Here is a 21,768-nt window from a genome sequence, read left to right on the forward strand (position 1 = left end):
GGAACGTGGAAAATGGACAGGCTTCAATGGACTGCCCTCTCAAACTCTTTCCCTTGCCTGGACTCCTTGAAAAAGGCGTGTGTGTGGTGAAGATGGCCTCTGATGTGTAACCAGACGGAGCTTGGAAAAGCCCTGCTTATGAAAGTTTTCAGACTCTAACATTAATCATTAATGGATGAGCAATACTAACTTACTAAACGATTTCTCAGAGTAGTGCCGTGACTTGCATTACACCTTTCATATCGTTTCAAAAGATTAAGATACACCAGAATCTACTGATGGTGCTCCGGGAAGGTGGGAGAGATGATTCATTTTTGTTGTATGTTCTGTTCATATTCTTTTAAGATATAATAACTTTTCATTGGAGTTTAACTTTATCTTAAAAAATGCTAGGAATTCACCTAAATTGTCAAAGTAAGTTAGTTGAAGCCATATATTCACCTTGTATCAGGTAGGTGAGTGTCCCTTTTGCTCCCCTAGGTCACATGTGAAATACGTGACAAGCCGTGAACAGTGGAGAATAGAAGCCCATGCAAAACTTAAATTCTTCAAAGGAAAGGAGACACATCTTTTGTGAACTGGAGGAAATTTAGGGTTGGCTGAGGTAGATATTGACCTGAACTAACCCAGATTGGCTCCTGTCTGAAGTTCAAAGCCCCAAGGCGTGTGGGCTGACTTTTTGACCCTGGTCTTATACAGTCTGTCCCAAACATACTCATGATGCTGGTTTAAAATACTCTAGGACAGAGGAGGTGTGCTCAAAGACTTTGGCAAAAAAACTTAAGTTAGGCTAAACCACCAACCAACCCTGGGAGCTGTAGGACATTTTTCTCCAGCTTAGATAATCAAGATTAGGGTCTAGAGTACCATATATTCATTAAGGCCAGAGCCTAGGAGAACCAAGGTTTTGTGAGAGCTATTCAGATATGGCTAGCTACCAACAAAAGAGTAGACAGAACTTCTGTTGTGGGGAGTGGGTTGGTGAAATTGGTAGTGCCTGAAGGGATAGGAGAACAGAGGGCTGGGGAAAAATAAATCTGGCTTACCCAGATAGCACCAAGAGAAGATGTGACAATGATGACCACAGTCCCCAGCTAGATTAGAGTAAGCATGTGAGCAGGGACTCTGGAGGAGTGTCACCAGTCAAGCTTTCCTTGGCAGTGACAGCCACCAGCGGTCTGGAGCAGCACTGTCCCCCAGATCGTCCCACTGCCCACTTCACGTAACATCTAGCTATGTACCTGCCTACCTGCCCTGAGTCATTCTGATTCTTTGCTCAAACTGTTTGAGTCGCTAGGTTCCTAAAGCGTGTATATAAAAGGCCAAGTTCAGAACAGCTGCCAAATATCAGGACATCAGTATAACCATATTGCATATTTTAATTATAGCCACCTACATGCTCAAAAGAAGTGCTTCTGCCTTTTGAAAAATCAGATAACCATAAACTCCATTTCACTTGAGTAATTTTGTTACAACTCTACAAGAGGTGAAAAATAGTCACAGTCCCCTTCTGTTCCAGGAGGAGTGTCAAACTGATCAAGAGCAAGAACTCTTAGAGCAGAACACAGCCATAAAATTAAGGGAACACATAGCCCTCCAGCTGTATAGCTTCAGGTTTTGATCTTGACACCAGAAGATGTGGAGCACAGCCTAGAAATAATGGAGATCATTTTCTAGTGTTTACAGAATGTGAATAAAGTCATCCCTCTCAGTAGAGGGAGTAATGATCAAATTTAGGCAGTCACCTGTACAATTTCAAGTCATAATTAAATTTACTTTGGATACTGACCTTTCTTTGGAAAACCACCGTCACATACTAGTCTGTGCAAATTAAATCCCTTAAAGAACTATGAGAAGGACCATAAGCTTATGATCAAACTTCCTGCCTTAGAAACATTTCTCAGCACAGGCTAATACAGCTGCTGTCCAGGTGGTTAGACTCTGTATTGCTTAGTTTGTTCCTGTCTGTGCTTAGGTCACAGCACAGAGACTGCTTTCATGACAAAGAGTCCAAGAATATGTTGGGCAGAGGTGATGGATGAGATGTACCTGATGAGCAGAAGTAAGTGGTTCAGGGTAGTTGTGTGGCCCATCTAAAGAGTTGTCTGGCTAGGAAATCTGGAAATTGATAGCTCTTCATAAGACTTAAAGGAAGAGAACCCCTGGAGAAGGAAACTGCAACCCACTCCCATATTCTTATCTGGGAAATCCCATGGACAGAAGAGCCTGGCAGGCTACAGTCCACGGGGTTGCAAAGAGTCAGACATGACTTAGTCACTAAACAAACAAACAAAAGGCAGAGAATGACTTAGTTCTGGGAAAATCTGGCTTTATAACTGAAAATTCTCAGTTTCACTCTGTGCATTATTTCAGTCTAAACTGGTGTCTCTTTGCTAAGTTCTTCTGTTGGTTTGCAAAAGAAAATCTAAACATCATTAATACCACTTAATGATGGTATTGAGCCCCTGGTGGTTCAGACAGTAAAGAGTCTGCCTACAGTGCAGGAGACCTGGGTTCAATCCCTGTGTCGGGAAGATCCTCTGGAGAAGGAAATGGCAACCCACTTCAGTATTCTTGCCAAGAGAATCCCATTGACATGGGGTTATAAAGAGTTGGACACGACCAGTGACTTCACTTTCACTGATGGTATTAGATGCCATTAGACACATTATGATGCTTAGATAGACGAGATGCACTGCAGGGACTAAATGAAATGGCAGGTGATACCATAAAGTTAGCATACTTTCCTCTTCATGTGAAGTTTCCTGAAAAAGTTTGGGCCTGTTGGCTATTTGTGGATGCTAAATTAATAAGAGAATGCCTGCTGGATGCTGTGAGAGTAAATACAGAGATGTGGCTAGAAATGGCTTACTCTTTGCTTAGAGCTTTTGCCCACTTTGTACTTTAAAAATGCTACATGGGTAGGTAAAGCAGGGAAAGGGTATTCATGGCCCTGTATTTAAAGAGATAACTTTGGGGACAGAACTGTAAGACAGGACCACTGGCTAGAGTTGTTGACCTTGCCACCCTACCTTGGGTCATCTGAGTTGGCGTTACTACCTGGTTGCCTTTATATATTTAGATGTGGTGACTGTGGTAGGGAGTGGGGTGGGGTATCTCGTAGGGCCTGCAATTTGCCAAGCAAGGGAGATGATAAAAACCTTGGTGATAGACATTTGGAAATTAAATACTTCATGTTATAATTCTTCCCCCAAATACCATGAGTAAATAAGGTTTGTTTTATAGACCACCTCTCATCTTTAGTTTTCTTAAGACACCTTCCCTAAGTCTGAGTTATTAACTGATCTGTAGATTCACTAAGTAGGGGGTAGATTGATACCAGCCTTTTTTGTCCAGTTGCTCAAAACCATATGCCCTCCATTTACTGAGTGCTCACCATATGCCATACAGCCCCAGACATAGGGGACACAGTGACCAGGGAGCTCGGCTCTTCTTTCATTAGTCTAGCGGGGAAGTCAAACCAGGAAATCTGTGATCCAAAGACAGCCTGGATAGAAGCTCTGGATGGGAGCAAGCAGACCCAGTGGTTAAGACTTAATCATGAAAGAGGCAGGTAGCAGCTGAGAATTGCTGGAGGTCCCACACGTCACGTGGGCCACAGCTTATGAAGTTTCTCAGAAACTACCAAAAACTTAAGACTCTCATTCCATCCCTGCAGATGATTCTACAAAGGTGATAGGGCTCCAATGACAATGTATGCCTGCCAGCATTACCAAAGAATGCTACAATCTGTCAGAGATAAAAGTCCCTGAAACTTCTAACAAGGTGCCGCTGCTAACTTTCCCTGCACGCTGTGTTGGAACCTCTCTGCTCACGTGGAAATGAGGCTGGTGTACCTACCCTGACACATTCATTCTGCTGACGTTGCATGATAAAGTATCATGAAGATGAGGTGAAAGTATTCTTGTAGGCATAGGGAACTGTGGCCTTTGAAACCTAGGAGTCTTTCAGAGTATTCTAGCTAGTAAAACAACTGCTCACACTTGGTTTCAAGCTCAGAAAACCTGGAAAGAATGATGTGGGGGTGGGGGGAGAAGTCTGTAGACCAGTTTCATTAGCGAACTAATAAATCAGCAGATGTGTCAGAGAATACCCACTAGTGCCTAAAGAATCTTTCGATGTCAGGCACCAGGTCCCAAGAGAGAAAGGCACCTTGCAGGCCCTGCCTTGAGGGATCTCCATCCATAGAGATGGAAACAGGTAGGTGAGTACATCCCAGTATGTGAGAGCTATGTGACAGGCACAGGAGATGATGAGAAAGCCTCCAAACCACCCCCAAGTTGGTCAAGAAAGGACTTGAAGATATCGTTCAAGGATGACATTTGAGTGGGGTGGTAAGCAAGACGGAAAAGCTGGAGAAAATGGATAGGGAACCAGATTCAATCGTAGAGCCCTGGAGAAGCCTGCCAGTGATCCCATCCCTGGCATTCCAGGCCTTCCTCGGCTGCCTGATTCACCATTTTGATGTGAAGAAAGAGCGTGGCAGCCTGGAGGTAGAGGAACAGGAGATCAATTTAGATTAGGTGAGAGCTTGGACACACCCAGGGCTTGATGGCAAAATACCAGGGGAGAAGGATCTAGGCTCGTTATTGAACTACTGATTTAGAGTAAGCAGTGGGTCAATCAAAGATGAGGCACAGGGGGAGGGGAAGACGGATTTTTAGAAGAACCTCTTCACTGCACATGCCTTCATGGTATCGAGGTAGATTTTATCTAATAGCATAAAGGCTTTACGCCAGGGATGTCATCATAATATCTGCTGTTAGACTGACTGCTGTCACCTATGTCCACCGAGTGATGTGCGTAAGGGCTTATGGGGCGGGTACTGTAGAGAGCAACACTGAGAATGAAGTGGTCAAAGTAGTCACTGGCTCGTCGGAAGAATCTTAGCCTCCTAACCTTCCCACGGTGGTTTCAAAATGTGGTCAGGAATCAGCAGCGTCGACATCCTCTGGGAACTCAACAGAAATGCAAACTCAGGCCCCACACTAGACCTCCTAAACCAGAATCTCTGGTGTGGGGGCACATGGTGTTTTAACAAGTATTTTGCAGTCTAGTCAAGGCTATGGTTTTCCTGTGGTCATGTATGGATGTGAGAGTTGGACTGTGAAGGCTGAGCACCGAAGAATTGATGCTTTTAAACTGTGGTGTTGGAGAAGACTCTTGAGAGTCCCTTGGACTGCAAGGAGATCTAACCAGTCCATTCTGAAGGAGATCAACCCTGGGATTTCTTTGGAGGGAATAATGCTGAAGCTGAAACTCCAGTACTTTGGCCACCTCATGCGAAGAGTTGACTCATTGGAAAAGACTCTGATGCTGGGAGGGATTGTGGGCAGGAGGAGAAGGGGACAACAGAGGATGAGATGGCTGGATGGCATCACCAACTCGATGGACATGAGTTTGGGTGAACTCCGGGAGCTGGTAATGGACAGGGAGGCCTGGCGTGCTGCGATTCATTGGGTTGCAAAGAGTTGGGCACGACTGAGCGACTGAACTGAACTGAACTTGCAGGCTTCTGATACCAACCTGACCTTGAGAAACACTGACTTTTCCCACCCACAAAATGAATAACTTCCCAAATGTATCAGGAGGGCCTTTGCTCACTCTAGACCAGAAATCCAAGCACTGTGGTTCTCTAGGAAAAGACCTGCAGGAGATACTGAGGCACCTTTTTTAAAAAAATCAAAATAGGGATAGGGAAGGAAGCGAGGGCTCTGTCTCAACTATAAGGCTGTGTTAGGATAGGGTCAGCCTGACAAGTGATACTACCTCATTCTGGATTAATTTAAACTGACGCTACTACCCAGATCACAAGTCAGCAGAATATTCTGGAAGGAAGTGGTCCCGGTCAGGTGCGCTCTTTGGTATGCATGCTCAGTCACATGGTGTCTGGAGCCAGACTACCCAGGTTCAAATTCTAGTTCTGCCCAAGGTGATCTTGGCAAGTGCTGTCCTTCCCTTTTCCAAACAGCTTCCCTGATGTGTAAAAGGGGAATGGTAGTTTTGACAGTGTAGTATTGGAGAGCTAAATCAACTGAAAGAGTGAGGTCTTAGACTAGTGTTTGGCTAACAGTTAAAAAAAAAAAAATTAAGTTATTTATCCATGATTCTCAAGATCATCTCAATCCACTGTAAATAGGGAAACTGACAATTGAACTGTAGGACTGAGTGAATCAGAAGGATTAACCTAATTATTTCACAGTGTTTAGTTGACCCCTCCTGATTCTCAGAGACTGACTTAAAGGCCAGAACACAGCTCAGACCCTCTTTCCCATTTCCTCTTACTAACTCTCTTCCCTTGGAGGAAAACTTCTGTGCTGACTTGGAAAGCTGCTTGTCCTAAAATGAGTTTTAGCCTAAGAATAGAAAGATTGGCGTTCAAGTGGCAAGCAGTAGAAGTGAGCTCAACTAAAAATAAATGCCCTTGGCGGCCCCAGAAGTGCCAAAACAAATGGACTGAAGAAATCCCAGGAGATGATAATACCCGTGTGCTCAGCAACAGGAGGCCTGTGAGAGATGGGAACATGTGGCCTTGCTAGTTCCAGCAGTGCGGCAGCCACAGCCCCTCTGTACAGAGTGAAGTTCATGTCTGAGCTTGACACAGGAACATCTCTTTGTTGTGGGCGTTTCTTTTGGACCGCTCCTGCAAAGGTGCCACTCGGAGCCCTACAGAAAACTCTGGCCCATTTGGAAGGCTTGGCATTTACTGTAAGATCTATACAGTTTTTTTCCCCAAAGCTTACGTACTGTTCTTCCATATTAACCCTTACAGGGACAATTAGACAACAACAGCAGGCTGCCTGTTAAATACATGAAAACCCCTAAGTTTCTTGGAGCCAGTGAAATGCCAGCATATCTGGGTAACAACGTTACCTATTTAGGTAATAAGCAAGGCTTCCATTTGTCGAGTCTGGTATCAATTGTGTGACAATAAGCAAGGAATCTTCAGTGTTTCTGGGCATTCAGTCATTACAAATGTAAACGCCATGTGGAGGACTAGGTCCAAGTGACTTCCAACCCCCTGGCCCAGAGGCAAGGGTATTCATCCAAAGTATTAGAGCTGAAAGGAGACCCAGATCTAGTCCAACTGTTTGATCTCTTAAAGCTGTAGGACCCTTTCCAAATTCTTACACAAAATTTCAATGTTGAAAAGAAATACTGGTTGAAACAGAGACAGAACACCCAGGTTCCCTGCTGTCATAGCCTTTCCCCTCACTTCAACCACCTCAGTGCTGCAGAAGCATTCCTGTGAACCCCATGACTTTGAGGAACCCACTAAAAATCCCATTTACTCTGACTTTTCACCTTTCTGAGCCAATAGACCCTGAAATAGAGAATGCCTAGCGCTTGTACTTATAACTTATTTTTTTGAGGCATCATTGGCTTTAGCTTAGCCTAAGCATTAAAAGGACCTTGGGTGTCAACGATTTCGAGCTCACCCTGTTCCCTTTATGAAAGTATAATACTGAACTGGAGACTTAACTGTCATGGCTGGAAATAGACTACAAGGCCACAATCCTGTAATCCCCCAAAGCTTTGCAAACCAAAAGCTTCTTAACTCATTTGGTGCTTCCTGGAGCTCCGCACGGCAGCATTCCTAGGTGGGCACCACAGGTGTAAAGGGAGGATCTTCTTGAAACCTGGACAGAAAACTCACTGCGCTGCAACCAGGTGGCTGAGCTGTCCCCCAACACTGCCCATCCCTGTACAACACAGGGAATTAAACAGAACTAGGAAGCCCTGTTGGAGAAGGCAATGGCACCCCACTCCAGTACTCTTGCCTGGAAAATCCCATGGACGGAGGAACCTGGTGGGCTGCAGTCCATGGGGTCACTAAAGTGTCAGACAGGACTGAGAGACTTCACTTTCACTTTTCACTTTCATGCATTGGAGAAGGAAATGGCAACCCATTCCAATATTCTTGCCTGGAGAATCCCAGGGACAGGGGAGCCTGGCGGGAGGCTGTCCATGGGGTCGCACAGAGTTGGACATGACTGAAGCAACTTAGCAGCAGCAGCAGCAGCAGCAACAGGGAGCCCTGTGGCTCAAACAGTAAAGAATCTGCCTACAATGCAGGATACCTGGGTTCAACCTCTGGATTGGGAAGATCTCCTGGAGAAGGAAATGGCAACCCACTCCAGGATTCTCGCCTGGAAAATCCCATGGACAGAGGAACCTGGCGGGCCACAGTCCATGGGGTCACGAAGCGTTGGACACTGAGCAACTAACACACGCAGGGAACCCTGTCTGCCCAGGAGCAATCTCCCAAAACAAAGTGCTTAGGAAGTAAGAAACTGAGGCATGGCCATGTAGCTTAGCATCTTTCTTCTCCTCTCTTTAAAGAAAGGACCCTTTATAAAGTCAGCTAGCTTTACCCAGCCCCACCTCAACCCTGCTCCTCTTTTAAACAAGCAGGGATGGCTGGTTAGCAGCATACTCCACTCCAACCCATTATTTACCATTCTTGATGGAGAGCCATGTGTGCTATGGTAAAACATAGCTTTATGACTGACCTTTGGGCAGAAGCTTGGGTGAAGGGGAAACATCTGAGATTTTTAAAAAAGGTAGACTTCTGTTTTGTCTAAAGATACTGGAATAAACACTAAGAAAATGCCTGCGTCTGTCCTATGTCCACTCAGCAGCCACTCTTGAGGCAGCGTTGCTGGGGTTTTAGCCCAGTATTTGTTACTGTTGATGACTTGTATGTAACAGTTGCATTCAGAGAGCCTCCTTAAGGTGAGAGTGGACTAAACAGCAGCCTTAGACTATTGTGTGCCCGTCTTTAATCTCAGAGCAGCTTGAGTGTCTATAAAATCTGTAGCTTCAAGACTCATTTTTAAAGAGATCTGCCAGGTACCTAACCCCGAAGTGGAAAACTATTATCTGTTGTCTACTTTAAAGTCCTGTCCAAGTCAGATTATATGGTTATCTTTTCCATGTTTTTTGCATCTCATTTTGACCAAACAGCTTTTGGTAACGAAAACCTTTTGAAAAGGTATTCTAAGTGCAACCTGACTTTTCTGTCATATATGTATATTTCTGTTCTCTGACTATAAATTGTTCTTTTTTTATTTTAACTTTTCAAATAAAGTACTCAAAGTAGATTCTCACCACTCCCACAGCCTTCAGAGGTAGTACGGATAAAGTACTATAGCCAGTGGGCCCTGGTTCAGATACCCCCCAGCATTTGGTTTCAGTCCCTCGTCGGGGAACATCCAAATGAATAAATAATAAAAAATGGTTAAGATTGAAAACTTTAAAAAACCCAAAAAACTGGGGCTGGGCAGAATTCCCTGGTGGTGCAATGGTTAGGACTTAGTGCTTTTACTGTTAGGCTCTGGATTCAGTCCTTGGTCAGGAAATTAAGATCTTGCAAGCCATGTGGTGGGGCCAAAAAATTAAAATGTTTTAAAAAGTGAAAAATGAAATATAGGTAGGAAGTGCCATTGAGTCACACCCCTTTGAATCTGGCTCCTAGCTTAACTAGACTCATGAGGGCAGAATGATACATATAGTTTTGAAACGAGCACATTCAGTACCTAAGTAATCACACACCCATATAGTAAACTAGGACCAACTTTTAATCTTCCTGGGAACTAGCCACAAAGCCTAGAATGCTCCCAGACAGTAGGGAGTAGCTGATAGTAGGGAGGCCAACTAGAGCATTGTGTACATAACACAAGAGTCCCAGTCTGTGCTTGTCACTATAGCATCTGTTCTCATTCCTGCATGCCACAGCTGCAGATGCTGGAAGGTGCAGGAAGGCTCAAGGCTTTCTGCTTGGAAGGCCTCCCGAAGGATTCTACATGAACTATATGCCTCCATTGGCTGGTTTTCTCGAATAGTTGCAGTATATCAGCATTTAGCACCCAGATCTTTGCCTTTTGTCTCAAGGAAATTACATCCTCCAGGAGGACAAACCTGCTAATGATAGGAAACACCTGAATGTTAGCTGCCCCACCCCTGGCAAAAAACTGAGTGCCCTACTTCCAAGTGTTCATTCTTGCCATTATACGAATTATATTCGTCCACTGAGCACAGGAAAACAGGCTAAGAGAAACAATACAGGTGTGTGGCTTCACCCTGTTTTGCTGTTCTCGCATCACTAAGTTAAAAATGATTTCCCTTTATTTAGGTGTGCAGAAAAGGGAACCCTCCTACACTGTTGGTGGGAATGTAAGTTGGTACAGCCACTATGGAAAACAGTACGGAGGTGCCTTAAAAAACGAAAAATAGAACTACCATATGATCCTGCAATCCCACTCCTGGGCATATATATGGAGAAAGTCATAATTCAAAAAACTACAGGCACCCCTGTGTTCACTGCAGTGCTGTTTACAATAGCCAAGACATGGAAGCAATCTAAATGTCCATGGACAGAGGAAAGGATAAAGACGATGTGATATGTGTATATTTGATTAGCCAAAAAGTTCATTTTAAAAACCCAAACAAACTTTTTGGCCAACCCAATACAATAGAATATTACTCAGCTATTAAAAAGAAATGAAATAATGCCATTTGCAGCAACATGGATAGAACTTAAGATTATCATACTAAGTGAAGTTAAGTCAGACAAAACACATATCATATGATATCACTTATATGTGGAATCTAAAAAGCGGATACAAATGAACTTGTCTACAGAATTGACTCACAGACTTTAAAAACAAACTTATGGTTACCACAGGGGAAATGGGGGAGGGGTAAATTAGGAATATGGGATTAATATGTATACACTGCTACATATAAAGGAGATAATCAACATGGACCTAATGTATAGCCTAGGGAACTCTACTCAATATTCTGTAATAACCTATGTGGGAAAAGAATCTGAAGAAGAATGGATATATGTATAACTGAATCACTTTGCTGTATACCTGAAACTAACACATTGTAAATCAACTCTCATATAAAAATCAGATTTAAAAAAATTATCTCCCTTCACCTCTTAACTATATCTTCTTCATGCTTTTTATCTTGGAGTCATTTTGTAAACATATCTTTTTCCAATTAGACTCAAATTCTAAGACAAGGAGCCATGTATTAACCTCACCTCTATCCTTGCCACCTCTTCTAAATCTCCTTTACTTTGCTCATAATAGAAACATCATTGATGAGTAACAATATAGAATGTGGGCAAGAAATGCCATTAAAGGATTAGGATTTGGCTGCATGATTATAGTGACACAAAATGACTTAAACAATTGAGAGAAATGAGTCCACAGGTGAACCCCTGCCCCACCACCAGCAGTTTGTAGGCAATCTATGTTCCCTATATCACTATTCCAGCCTCCATGCCTAGTTTTCAGGAACCAGAAAGGAACAAAATTGAGGAAACTGGATCCCCTGTCCCTTTGAGGATATTTCCCAGAAATGTATATACCATTTCTGCTTACATCCATCAGCCAGAACATCCGATGGCTATGACTCCTGCAAGAGACTGGGAGATCTAGTTTCATGTAGATAGTGTGTGCTCAACTAAGAACTCATTACTGTCAGCCACTGCCCCAAGGCCCATGCAACTCCAGCCCCTACAGTGTTACAGCCTCTGAGGCTGCACCTGTCCCTCTGAGAGGACGCCTATCCGTGGGTTTCAGGTAACTAGCATCTCTAACTTACCATCCGGGTGTCCCAGCTTAGCTAAGTGTTCCCTCCTGCTTTTAGGAAGAAAAGCCAAATGTGAAGCCTCCCAGTTCCAGTGCACAAATGGCCGATGTATCACACTGCTGTGGAAATGCGATGGGGATGAAGACTGCACGGATGGCAGTGACGAGAAGAACTGTGGTAAGTAAAGAGCCGCACAGTCTCACCTGTCTCCTCACTAGGACTTGGGCATTTTACTGAAAACGGACGACATTATCTTTGCTTCTACAGATGTGTTAAGATTCTGAATCCACTCCTAAGAACTGCTTTGAACCAGAGTCCAAAGATTCTATACTTTCTGGTCTAGGAGGAATACAACCGATTGTGTGAGGTTATTGACCTGAGTATGGAATCGTGAAGATAAAGTGGAGTTCCTATCAAATGAAAGGACCTGGTTGATCTTAGATCAGGCAAACTTTTGCTGTAGGAAGTTAGGGAAAGGGAGGGGAGGACCAGGAATAGAGACAGAAGACTGCTTAGAAAAGACTTTTTTAAAATTCTCAAATGGTTTTGACCCCCAAAAAGCAAGCCATGGACAGTAAGAAATCCCTTGCAGCTTCAGAGATTAACTAATTCCTGTCATATTTAGTCAACTTCATCTAGCATATTTAGTTGCTAAGTGTAGTCAACTAGCCTATTTAGTCAACTTCAATTTGGATTCTACAAGCCATGTTCTATGAGTCCCAGTAACTCATAAGTCAGCCCAGATCAAAGATCAAATAAGGATTCTTTTACAAGTCCTTTTCTCCAGAGATGCTTATTTTAAAGCACTAGACAGGATGGGAGACATTCTCTTCCCCCAAGAAAACAGGGATATACCATTATACTGATCGATCAGCATTTATTAAAAGATTATTGTGAGAAATGACTGCTTTTGCAATTGGTGTGACCTCTCATTAAGCCGGGACAGCTGTGAACTACATGCCATGATGGCATTTAGGGACCTTGGATACAAGCTGAAGTTTGCTTTGTGATCCCTTTGTGCCATGTCATTAAATTGCTGAAGCAAGGTTGTTCATGAATGTCGGTGAGAACGTTGTCTTTTACCTTTTAAAAGGTGTTACATAAAGATATCTGCTATACAAATGAAAAATACGGAAGAAAAATAGAAGCTAAGTGTAGTTCTCATCAACTGCTATCTTGTTAGGCCCTTGCCTACTTCTTCATGCATCATTACTAAAATTCGGTAGTATAAACATCCTGGCAGGCTGTCCTGTGCTTGAGCTCTCAGAGCAGTATCTTGGATGCCTGCATGCCAATATGTAAATTAGTAGCTCATTTGGAAGCAGAGTAAGTCCATTCTGCAATCTCAGGCAAGAAGCTTATCTCCAGTCTCAGGACCAAGAATAGTTCTATGTGACATGTTTACATCTTTGCATTCCAATGCTAAGATCTTAATCTACTCTACAAGATATTCAGCTCCATGCTCTTTCTGTGTTACCTGGATAATATAATTCTTTCACTAGTTTTCTCACTAAAGGACCTCACTCTTGTCAACCGTGCTCTTGCTGTAGTTCTTCTATGCTAAACTATGTATTTGGCAAAACCCTTTTATGTTCTTAGAGAGTAATTATTATCTCCATGTTTGGAAGTTCTGAAGTCTTACTTTACCAGCTGACTACCTCAGTAGAAACTAACCTGAGTCATTGTAGGGGTCATCACTGGCTTTTCCTAAAATAGTCTCCACATCAATCAGTTCTAGCTACATCACAGAAGACTTAGAAGAGATAAGGAGGTAGGTGTACATACAATCTAGATCACACAAAATGGGAGAAAGGAAATATATACTTGGCCATAATTTGTCTCTACCTTCCAGGTATGAGAGTAGAGAAGGAAAGTGGGAGCTTTGCTCAGGAAGCTGTGAATGCTTATTTGGAGATGTTCTGCCATGAAAGGCTACACAATTACTTAACACTTCTAAAGCTACTTCCTATTTTTTCTGTCCAACCTCTTGATGTTGAACTTGGTTACAACTTCAGCAGGGCTTTTTCTTTCAAGCATGTCAACTAGCATATTTAGTCAACTCAACTTGGATTCTACAAGCCATGTTCTATGAGTCCCAATAACTCATTCTTCTACAGGTGTTAGGCTGAACTGATAAATCAGTAACTCAGATACCCTCAATATGGAACTAGTAGTTCTGTTTCCCATGACACATCTAAATTTCTATCCATCTCTCAAGGCCCAGTTCAAATAGCCCATCTTTACCCTCCCAGTCTGTGTTCAGAATGGAGAGAGAGAAACCCTAGCAACCTACTGACCCTATTTGGCTTTTGTTCATTTTGTAATACAACCAATCTTTTCTATCCCTGTAACATCTTGTACTTTGTAAATTCATGAAGTGTCTTTATAACCATTCCCTACTCTCTCTTTCACAAATTCTGAAGAGTATCACAGGGTGAATTACAATAACCGAGACCCTCTGGCATCTTTCTACAGGCTCAGGAGAAGATGGGCCTTGGATATCATTTAAACTGTAAACACTGGGGTTTGAGCATTTCAGTGATTTTAGAAGCAGGTATAAATCTGAAAAGTAATATGGCCTTTCTTGTTCCCTTGACTAACAATTTTAGGATATAAATAATCCTTTTCAGATCATAAGTGATCATCCCATCTTGAGTTTTAGAAGTTGACTATAATCCTGTCTCTCCACTAACAATGCTCATTGCTCAGTTGTGTACAACTTTGCCACCCTGTGGACTGTAGCCTGCCAAGCTCCTGTGTAGAATTTTCCAGGCAAGAATACTGAAGTGGGTTGCCATTGGCTTCTCCGGGGGATCTTCCTGACCCAGGGATTAAACCTGCATTTCCTCTGTCGCCTGAATTGGCAGGCGGATTCTTTACCACTGCACCACCTAGGAAGTCACCCCATTAACAATATCTGAGGCCAACCCAGAGCAGCCCTCTGGTTTCGTGTACTCTGAATTGAGAGTTGTACCTGGCTTAAAGCCCTGACTTGAAGTGGCCTCTTTCATATTTTCAATAAATTGTTGACTTTTAGCCGATTTTCCATTCAGAATATTTGTTAAAGAATGACTTAAACTGGAAATTCAAGTAGAAAGTATAGGCACAGGGGCAAAGAAGAATATAGCCTAAGAAGGATGCTCTTGGAATGCCCTATGTGGTTCCTTGTCAAGACTCATCTTACTCCCTGGGTAGGGAGTTCCTCATGGGTAGGATGACCAAGCTACCTACACAGCTTTGCTTAGCACAGTCCTGGAATGATGTTTATCTTCTCGGTAAAAATAAGAGTACCCTCTTTCTACTGAGACTATGTCAATTTGGACAAATTACATAGTCACCCTAATTAAGGAGAAAAGTCTGCCATAGTAAGAATTAGTAGCAGAACTGATACCTTGTCTCAGGCTGTTTAACTCTAGTCAGTTATGAGGACTGGCAGCTTCCATAGTAAGTTCAGTGACTTTTAGCTGGTTGATGTGAGCCCACCCTTCGGTTGCTAAATACAACTTCTCTTACACTCAGATTTGAGCTTCCTATATTTCTTATCCAATCAGAAATATTGGTTCCTCTGCCCCAATACACCTGTAGGGGTGATGGTATTCGGTACTGGAGCTTGGCCTTCTGTCTCTATGCTAAACCCATGTATTGTTACAAGGTGCCCCTAAAACAGTTAAACTGTGAGCCAGTCGTAAGATGAAATGTTTGACTGTTAAACCTATGAAGCACTTAAATGACTTGGAAGAAATGCCTGAAAAGAATGACCTTATTACTCAATCTCAACGTTATAAAATGGGAAAGAAGTTCATTGGAAGGGATCCCTTAACTTCAGTGTCCTCCATGGCTCTCAAATGATCACCTTCCTCCTCTAGGGGAAAGGGAGGGAAAAAAAGATTTTTCTAAGGTCCTGCTGGATATTGGCAGTTGACTGCTAATTGACTTAGCTTTATTTTTAGAATAAAGTATCTCAAATGCAGTTGTACCCCTAATGGGAATGTAGGGTTCTTGGGTGAGTGACTTCAACTTTAACCCTGCAAATCCACTTCTGTAGTGAAGAAGACATGCGCTGAGTCTGACTTTGTATGCAACAATGGCCAGTGTGTTCCTAATCGATGGCAGTGTGATGGGGATCCTGACTGTGAAGATGGTTCTGATGAAAGCCCAGAACAGTGCCGTGAGTGTGACTCGCTTTGGACTTGAACTTTCCCAAGCTGTTCCATGTCTCATAGCTCTAAGTACTGTATACTCTAAAACTTGCTTAGTTTTCATTGCCCTTCTTTAAAGTTAGGCCAGTTGACTCCAAGGTCAGTCAGATCATTATCAGTCAATCTTGAATAATATTAAAGAATGTTCTTCCTAATCTTAACAAGACTGACATTCTCTTGGGTAGCTTCACTATTGAACATTTAAGACTGAAGCCAGAAGATTTAAGAACTCCTTGACTAGGTGCATAGATTTCAAATATTCGATGATAATGACACTGAGCAGATGGTACTCTGGTCCTGGAAGCTAAGTCAAGATGTGAGGGTCCCCTGTGTGCCAGGTATAAGCTTTTAGATACAGAGTTTCTCATATTATGAGAAAAAAATCTACTGCTGAAGGGGTAAGGTGACTACAAACAGGGTGATAAGAGTGATTTTAAGAAACATGTAACCTAAAGTTATTTAAGTAGGGCGCTTACAGCTTGTTCTTATATAAGAGAAACTTCATAGGTATGCAAATACACGTGTGTCCTTAGGCTTGACATTCAGGAGAAAGTCTATGACATCACAGAGGAAGATGATGGGGGATAGATAAATTAGAATCATTTGCATATCCTGGTGAAGAAAGTTCTCATGTTCCTTCTAAGGCAGTAGAGGCCTGCTAAAGCACTGAAAGTGGAAGTCTAATATGAACAAAGTTTAGTTCTGGAATATAAGATTACAAAGGAAAATTAAGCAAAAAGGAAGAGACATGTGTTAATTGCAGTTATCCAGGCAAGAAGTAAGGTGAATAACAAGAGCACTGGCCAAAGGAGGTGAGTTAGCATAGGTGAAGAGGGGTTCCACAAAGATCCAGCTCCAAGTTCTAGTGGGGGACAACCCTGTAAAGTCAACAATTAGAGGGTGCCCCTACTTCACAAGATGATAATCTGAAGGAGGCCTGTGAACAAGACTTCATAGGTATTAGACCATCTGGCTTTTAATGAAGTTGGCATTCGTTGCCAATATCTGGGTGTGTCACTTGATACCCAGCAAATACACAATAGTCACGGAGCAGGCCAGCCAAGGAACCCAACCATGTCAAACAAAACAAACGCCAGGAGTGCACACGCCACAGAACCTTGACAGTGTAGCACACTCAAGGCTCTCGGGTGGACTGCCAGGTAGTCTAGGCTGGCCTGGCTCCCCAGCCATGGAGGCCACGGAAGATCTGCCCAGGCTCCAGCTAGTCAGTCGAATTTCAGCTGCGTGCCTGGCCACTGAGTCACAGATGTCACCACTTCCAGGCAGCACAGGAGCAGCAGCTTTGTGCTGATGAGTTTGGAGGCTCTTTTGAGACTGTATGTCATCAACAGATATGAGAACATGCCGCATAAATGAAATCAGCTGTGGCGCCCGCTCCACTCAGTGTATCCCAGTGTCCTGGCGGTGTGATGGTGAAAATGATTGTGACAGTGGAGAAGATGAAGAAAACTGTGGTAAGAAGATCAGTGTTGAGTGGCTTAACCCAAAGACCCTCTTGCTCCAAGAAGGGTGGGCGTGAAGGTGCAGTTGACTTGACTTGCTTTCTAGTGACTTCACTACCTGCTCAACTCCTTGTCTTTCCTAACTGCCCTCAAACTCAGAGAAGTGTGCATGGTAACTGACCATTGCTTGCTTGGCTGGTTCTTCTAGGCAAATAGAAATAAGAAGGTAAGTCCTCCAAGGCACTTCCATGTCGAGATGGCTCAGTGAAGCAGCAGTTGTGTGAACTCTTGTCTCAGTTAGGACAGCAGCTCGTGGGCCTTCCTCACTTGGGCTCCATCAAACGAGGAGACTAAAGCCAGCAAACACATCCCCAGGTCCAAACTGGATCTGCCTAGTGGCATAAATTACTTGAGTCTCACACAAGCATTCCTCAGCCCCCAAACTAGATTCTCTTTTAACCTTTCCAAAAGCTAAACTGAAACAGAAGGACAAATTAATGTCTTGCTGGTGATACCCAAAGAAATTTCTAACCAACCAGCGGTACCTTTGTCTCCTATCACAGTTCCTACCTGTAAAAACTAACTCTGTTTCCTAGCCTTTCATGTTTCTACTCTTGGAAAACATGTAATAAAATGCTCCATGTTAAAGGCGAGGCCCTGGGAAAGTCTTTAGGTTGAACAGACATTGTGTTGAATGTTCTTTCAAGCATCTACCTTTTTATAGGGCCTTTAAAACCACAGCTGTTGAGCCTGACATGCATAGGCCTCCTGATGCAGTAAGTGTACAATGAGTTGAGGGCACTTGTGGTTGAAACACCGGTCTTGTGTGTAGAAGTCACATCCCAAGGTCATTACCATTGCACCTAGTCCAATGAGTTTTGGCACTGAATCCTAGAACTGAGCTTTATGTACTGGTAAGCCGTGGAGCTGCCAAGTGTTTCCCTCTTCAATCTAGACTTTGCTTCCCAAGAGAGTCGTGGTCTCCACCCCAATTACCACCAAATTTTGACCTTTATTAATTTGGCAGGAATCTGAATCAAAGTACGAACTGACTAGCTTATCATTATCTAGCACACTTGGCTGCTAGATTTCAGTTCTAGCCCCAAAAGTGACTTTCTAAAACTTTTCAAGACCTGTTACTCCTGATCCTGATTGGAAGGACCAAAAGAGAAGGAACTGTGTATGGTGGCATAATACACGGAGGCTTCTTTTTGGTGATAGTGTCACAGTGCTTATTAGCAGTGAATACATTGCTCATGTACCTGATGCCTGATCATCTCAGCTCAGGATGTAGCCTGGCCTGATGAGCAGTGTAACCATTTAAAGAGAACTCATGTCCATCTTTCCCAATGAGGTATCTTGTAACAGTTTAAGTTATTAATTGCTGTCACTTTAAGATGCTTCTCATCCCAAATGAATTTCTAGTCTTCATCTATTTTCTCATTCCTTCCATTTCTGTTCCTCTTCAAATGTCCTTGCCTGTTTTACATGTTAAGGCTGTTTCCCAGTGTTCTGGGAAATATTGATATAATCCAACTTTCACTGTTAAATTAGGTGAAAAAGCTGGGGTTCATGATCCATGACCTGCATGTTAGATTTGGGGACAAGAGGCTTGAAAGGACAAGTCCTGATGAGTCTTCAATGGGACATCTTCTCTCTCAATAGGCAACATAACGTGTAGTTCTGATGAGTTCACCTGCTCCAGTGGCCGCTGCATCTCCAGGAATTTCATGTGCAATGGCCAGGATGACTGCAGTGATGGCAGCGACGAGCTGGACTGCGCCTCACCAACCTGCGGGCCCCACGAGTTCCAGTGCAGCACCTCCTCCTGCATCCCTATCAGCTGGGTGTGCGACGACGACGCAGACTGCTCGGACCAGTCGGATGAGTCCCTGGAGCAGTGCGGCCGCCAGCCAGTGATCCACACCAGGTGCCCGGCCAGCGAGATCCAGTGTGGCTCTGGCGAGTGCATCCACAAGAAGTGGCGATGCGACGGGGATCCCGACTGCAAGGACGGCAGCGATGAGGTCAACTGTCGTAAGTCACTTTCCTGTCCGTGAGGCATGCTCAGCTCTCACCCAGGTATCCACCAGGGACACTTTGGCTGACTTCACCCCATCCCATTCTCTCCCCCTGTAGCTTCCCGAACCTGCCGACCTGACCAGTTTGAGTGTGAGGATGGCAGCTGCATCCACGGCAGCAGGCAATGTAACGGCATCCGAGACTGCGTGGACGGTTCTGATGAAGTCAACTGCAAGAACGGTAGGTGTCCCCTGGTTGTGGGTTGTTAGTGCAATGATTGCTCTGATCAGACCCACTGATGGAATCTCTCTTCCGTGTCTCGGTTTGTAGTCAATCAGTGCTTGGGTCCCGGGAAATTCAAGTGCAGAAGTGGGGAATGCATTGATATCAGTAAAGTGTGCAACCAGAAGCAGGACTGCAGGGACTGGAGTGACGAGCCCCTGAAGGAATGCCGTAAGTGAAGGGGTTGCGTGAGGACAGAGTTGGACAGGTTAAGTAGACCCAGCAGAGCTAATGCGGTTTGGAGCCTGCCTAATGCCTGGGTAAACTACTTTAATGAATTAGGTTCAGTGGCTGGGCTTAAAAGTGAAATGTTATGACTTAAAAGTACTGACAAAGTAGTTCATAGTTTCACCCCCTTAATGATAACCAATCAGCAATAGAGAACCTTGACTAAATACTGCTTAACCAACTGTTAACCTGCCAAGAGATTGGGTTTACTATTCCCCCAATACAGGCCGAGATGTATATCTGTAAGACACAATATTAGATCTTGAAAAATCATGGGTTTGACTAGACTATCTAGACCAGTTATCAGGAATAGCCTGGATTTTAAATGTTAATAGATCAAATATCAATTTGAGTATTGAGTAACTCTACTACCTTTTTCTTTCAGATGTAAATGAGTGCTTGGTTAATAATGGCGGATGCTCCCATATCTGCAAAGACCTAGTTATAGGCTATGAATGTGACTGTGCAGCTGGGTTTGAACTCATAGATAGGAAAACCTGTGGAGGTGAGTTGAAACACAGAGCCTGAGAACAGGGGGTGATGGGAAAGGTCAGAAGATCTCTGTAGGTCATCTAGGAATAGCAAGACTAATTCTAATTTCCCTCCTAGATATTGATGAATGCCAAAATCCGGGAATCTGCAGTCAAATTTGTATCAACTTAAAAGGCGGTTACAAGTGTGAATGTAGTCGTGGCTATCAAATGGATCTTGCCACGGGCGTGTGCAAGGCAGTAGGTAAATGGACTTAGACTGGTGTTGCTCTGGTACCTTTATGAGCAAGTGCTCAGCCAGTGACTACAACAGCCAAATGAAATATGAAAATAAAATAGTACTTGAGAGCAATGCTAGTAAATTCACAGTGCAATTGCATATGTTAGATAGCAAACCATTGCCCCAGATGCCTGCCTTGGTCCATTCCTTTTGCATATGTATCATGAATACCTGCTTATTCTCTGCTTCCAAAACTTGAGTGCAATTCAAATAAGTCACTTATTCATCAGCTGCCCTGTTTTGTTGAATGCTGTGACCCAAGGACGGTCTTCTTAAACAGTAGGAAGCGCTCGCAGGCCCAGGGGCATGGACTTTGGCAAGAGTACTCCTGAAGTGTTCAGCAATGCCCTCACTTTTTAAGTGCTCCTCTATTGGGAGGAAGTAACTTGGAAGGACTTTGTCTTCTTTCAGCAAAACTAAATTAACCTGACTCCTGTCTTGCAGGCAAAGAGCCAAGTCTGATCTTCACCAATAGACGAGATATCAGGAAGATTGGCTTGGAGAGGAAAGAATATATCCAACTAGTTGAACAGCTGCGAAACACTGTGGCTCTCGATGCTGACATCGCTGCTCAGAAACTATTCTGGGCTGATCTAAGCCAAAAGGCCATCTTCAGGTAGCTTACAGTTCCATTCTTGGTGTCTTGGTCTAAGTCATTGTCACTGGCCTTTTGAAGGTTTGGAGGAATTTCCCTCATCCTCTAGTTCCAGTCTAGCATTGAATGTCAGGAATGTTAGAGCTAAGGGGCTTCCCAGGTGGCGCTAATGGTAAAGAACCCACCTGCCAATGCAGGAGACTTGAGATGCGAGTTCAGTTCCTAAGTTGGGAAGATCCCCTGGAGAAGGGCATGGCAACCCACTCCAGTATTCTTGCCTGGAGAATCCCATGGACAGAGGGACCTGGCAGGCTACAGTCCATAGTGTCACAAAGAGTCAGACACGACTGGAGCAGCTTAGCACACATACACATTAAATCTAAACACTGATTCTTTAATTATTAAATTACTATATTACTATATAGTATATTACTATATTACTAATTACTATCAGTTCCTCATTTGAAACTAACAATCTCCTGCAAAATAAAAGATGGCTACAATTATAAGATTATAACAAGTAACATCTTAATTTCTCTGATGTTCTCCCTTTTTTTTTTTCCAGTTGAGTTAGTTCATA

The 21,768-nt window shown here is 43.4% G+C and overlaps 1 protein-coding gene across 3 annotated transcripts in view; it reads left to right on the forward strand.

Annotated features, from left to right (window-relative positions):
- VLDLR (very low density lipoprotein receptor) overlaps positions 1-21,768 on the forward strand; it is a 35,701-nt gene that overhangs the window by 2,041 nt on the left and 11,892 nt on the right. For all 3 annotated transcript variants that reach the window (XM_060409407.1, XM_060409405.1, XM_060409406.1), the window contains exons 3-11: positions 11,686-11,805; positions 15,674-15,796; positions 17,180-17,302; positions 18,956-19,327; positions 19,430-19,552; positions 19,643-19,765; positions 20,208-20,327; positions 20,432-20,557; positions 21,038-21,209. In XM_060409407.1, coding sequence (XP_060265390.1) covers positions 11,686-11,805; positions 15,674-15,796; positions 17,180-17,302; positions 18,956-19,327; positions 19,430-19,552; positions 19,643-19,765; positions 20,208-20,327; positions 20,432-20,557; positions 21,038-21,209 — 1,402 coding nt within the window. The remainder of the gene's footprint in view (positions 1-11,685; positions 11,806-15,673; positions 15,797-17,179; positions 17,303-18,955; positions 19,328-19,429; positions 19,553-19,642; positions 19,766-20,207; positions 20,328-20,431; positions 20,558-21,037; positions 21,210-21,768) is intronic.

Source organism: Ovis aries, chromosome 2 (genome assembly GCF_016772045.2).
Source record: "Ovis aries strain OAR_USU_Benz2616 breed Rambouillet chromosome 2, ARS-UI_Ramb_v3.0, whole genome shotgun sequence".
Classification (NCBI taxonomy): Eukaryota; Metazoa; Chordata; class Mammalia; order Artiodactyla; family Bovidae; genus Ovis; species Ovis aries.